Source organism: Enhydra lutris, unplaced genomic scaffold (assembly GCF_002288905.1).
Source record: "Enhydra lutris kenyoni isolate GAN:26980312 unplaced genomic scaffold, ASM228890v2 scaffoldscaffold10, whole genome shotgun sequence".
NCBI lineage: Eukaryota > Metazoa > Chordata > Mammalia > Carnivora > Mustelidae > Enhydra > Enhydra lutris.
The window spans coordinates 4,984,572-4,986,235 of NW_019154094.1; the positions used below are offsets into that span (position 1 = coordinate 4,984,572).

The window sequence follows — 1,664 nt, forward strand, 5'->3', positions numbered from 1 at the left end:
CATCAGTCTGTATCTATACAATTAGCACACACATGGAGCCTCAGACCCTCAGAAAGCCTTGGAGAGAATCCTTTCTGGGAATCCTTCCAAGTTTCAGAGCCTTCTGGACTAAGCAATGTCTGAAGGAATGAATTAATGAAGGAATGAATGATGAACTCAGAATCCAAGAAATGTTTTTCTGGATGGAAATATACAGTTTCCAGGTGGGAGCCACTATCTGCAGAAGAGGAGACATGAAGGACCTACTTGTGGAAGGTGGCCATGGCATTCCCCAGCATGCCCTCCTTGATGCCCTTTCCTGCCCTGCTTCTCCCTGCTCCCACTCCAGCAGCTCTGTCCACCTCCATTGGCACCACCGAACTCCTTTTCAATAGAAGGAGGCACCCTCGTAATTGAAGGAGCCTGCCGCGTGATGAGGAATGCTGGCTGCCTGCTGCCTGCAGATCCAGAGGTGCCGGAGCAGACTTTTGAGATGTCTGCGGAACTTGACCCCAACAAAAACGTAGAGCACTGGGTTGAAGCAGCAGTGGGAGAAGGCAAGGTTGCGGCAGATGAGTATGGCATAATCCACCTGCTGGCTGAACTCGCAGCTCTGGATGACCTCAAGTTTCAGCAGTGTCTGCAGAAACAGGACCAGGTTGTAGGGAACCCAGCTAAGGAAGTAGGCTGTCACGATGGTGAATATAAGCCTGACTGTCCGAGGGCGCCGTTTGGACCGAGAGCGGAACAGGGTCTTGAGAATCTCCACGTAGCAGAACAGGATAATCCCGATGGAGAGCAGGAAGAAGACATTATGCTGGTAGACTGAGGTTAGGAACCCCTTCCTTTCTGAGTAGACACAGTGTGAAGAAAGCACTGTGTGGAAGATAGCATCGGGGATGGAGGACAGGATGCTGGTTGCCCACACAGCCATGGTCACCAGCACACGGCACTGGAGGGTGTGGACACGCAGGGATGAGAGGGGCCTCACCACCGACAGGTAGCGGTGGATAGTCATGATGGTCAGGAAGAAGATGCTGCTGTAGAGGCTGATGGAGAAGATCATGCTGAAGAGCTTGCAGAGGAAGTCCCCCAGCAGCCAGCCCCAGTGGTACGCCATGATCCACACTGGCAACAAGCAGGAGAACGCCAGATCCGAGAGGCACAGGTTGAAGATGAAGACATTGGTGAGGGATTCCAGGCTCTCATACTTCACTAGGACCCACAACACCAGGCTGTTGCCCACCAGGCTGAGGAGGAACACCAGGAAGTACAGGATGGTGGTGCTGATGGTGGCAAAGGTAAAGGTCTTGCTCTCACACAGTAAGCTCTGAGGATCATATTCAAAAGGGGTGGTGGACTCTGGGGTGCCTGAGGGCTCCATCTAGACAAAGAAAGCATCTGAAATGACAGAGATGCAGAGTTTCAGACCACGTGGTTAGGCTAGGATCCATAGGACTCATTACAGAAAAAGTGTGTGGTCCATGGTCCAGCTACCTGTGGTCATTTAACTGTAAGGTGACTAGGAACTTTGCCAGAACACGAAGTCACTAAGCATTCTGTTTAGTTTGGCAGGATTTTTTTCTTAGCAAGGCTCTCCTGATGAAGGAAGTAGTGCATTCATTTGCATTCTGTCCTACACCCCATTTCTCCTTGGAGACTGGCATTTGAGTAGCACTAAGCTA

At 51.1% G+C, this 1,664-nt stretch overlaps 1 protein-coding gene across 1 annotated transcript; it reads right to left on the minus strand.

The window, feature by feature from the left end:
• Window positions 1-367: 367 nt before the first annotated feature.
• LOC111144216 (X-C motif chemokine receptor 1) lies at window positions 368-1,363 on the minus strand. The gene has a single exon (XM_022498427.1). The coding sequence runs from the start codon at window positions 1,361-1,363 to the stop codon at window positions 368-370; it is 996 nt and encodes a 331-aa protein (XP_022354135.1).
• Between the last annotated feature and the right edge of the window lie 301 nt (window positions 1,364-1,664).

Excerpts from the sequence above, each read along its gene's own strand:
- LOC111144216 (XM_022498427.1), bottom strand. The coding sequence starts at position 1,363 with ATGGAGCCCTCAGGCACCCCAGAGTCCACCACCCCTTTTGAATATGAT.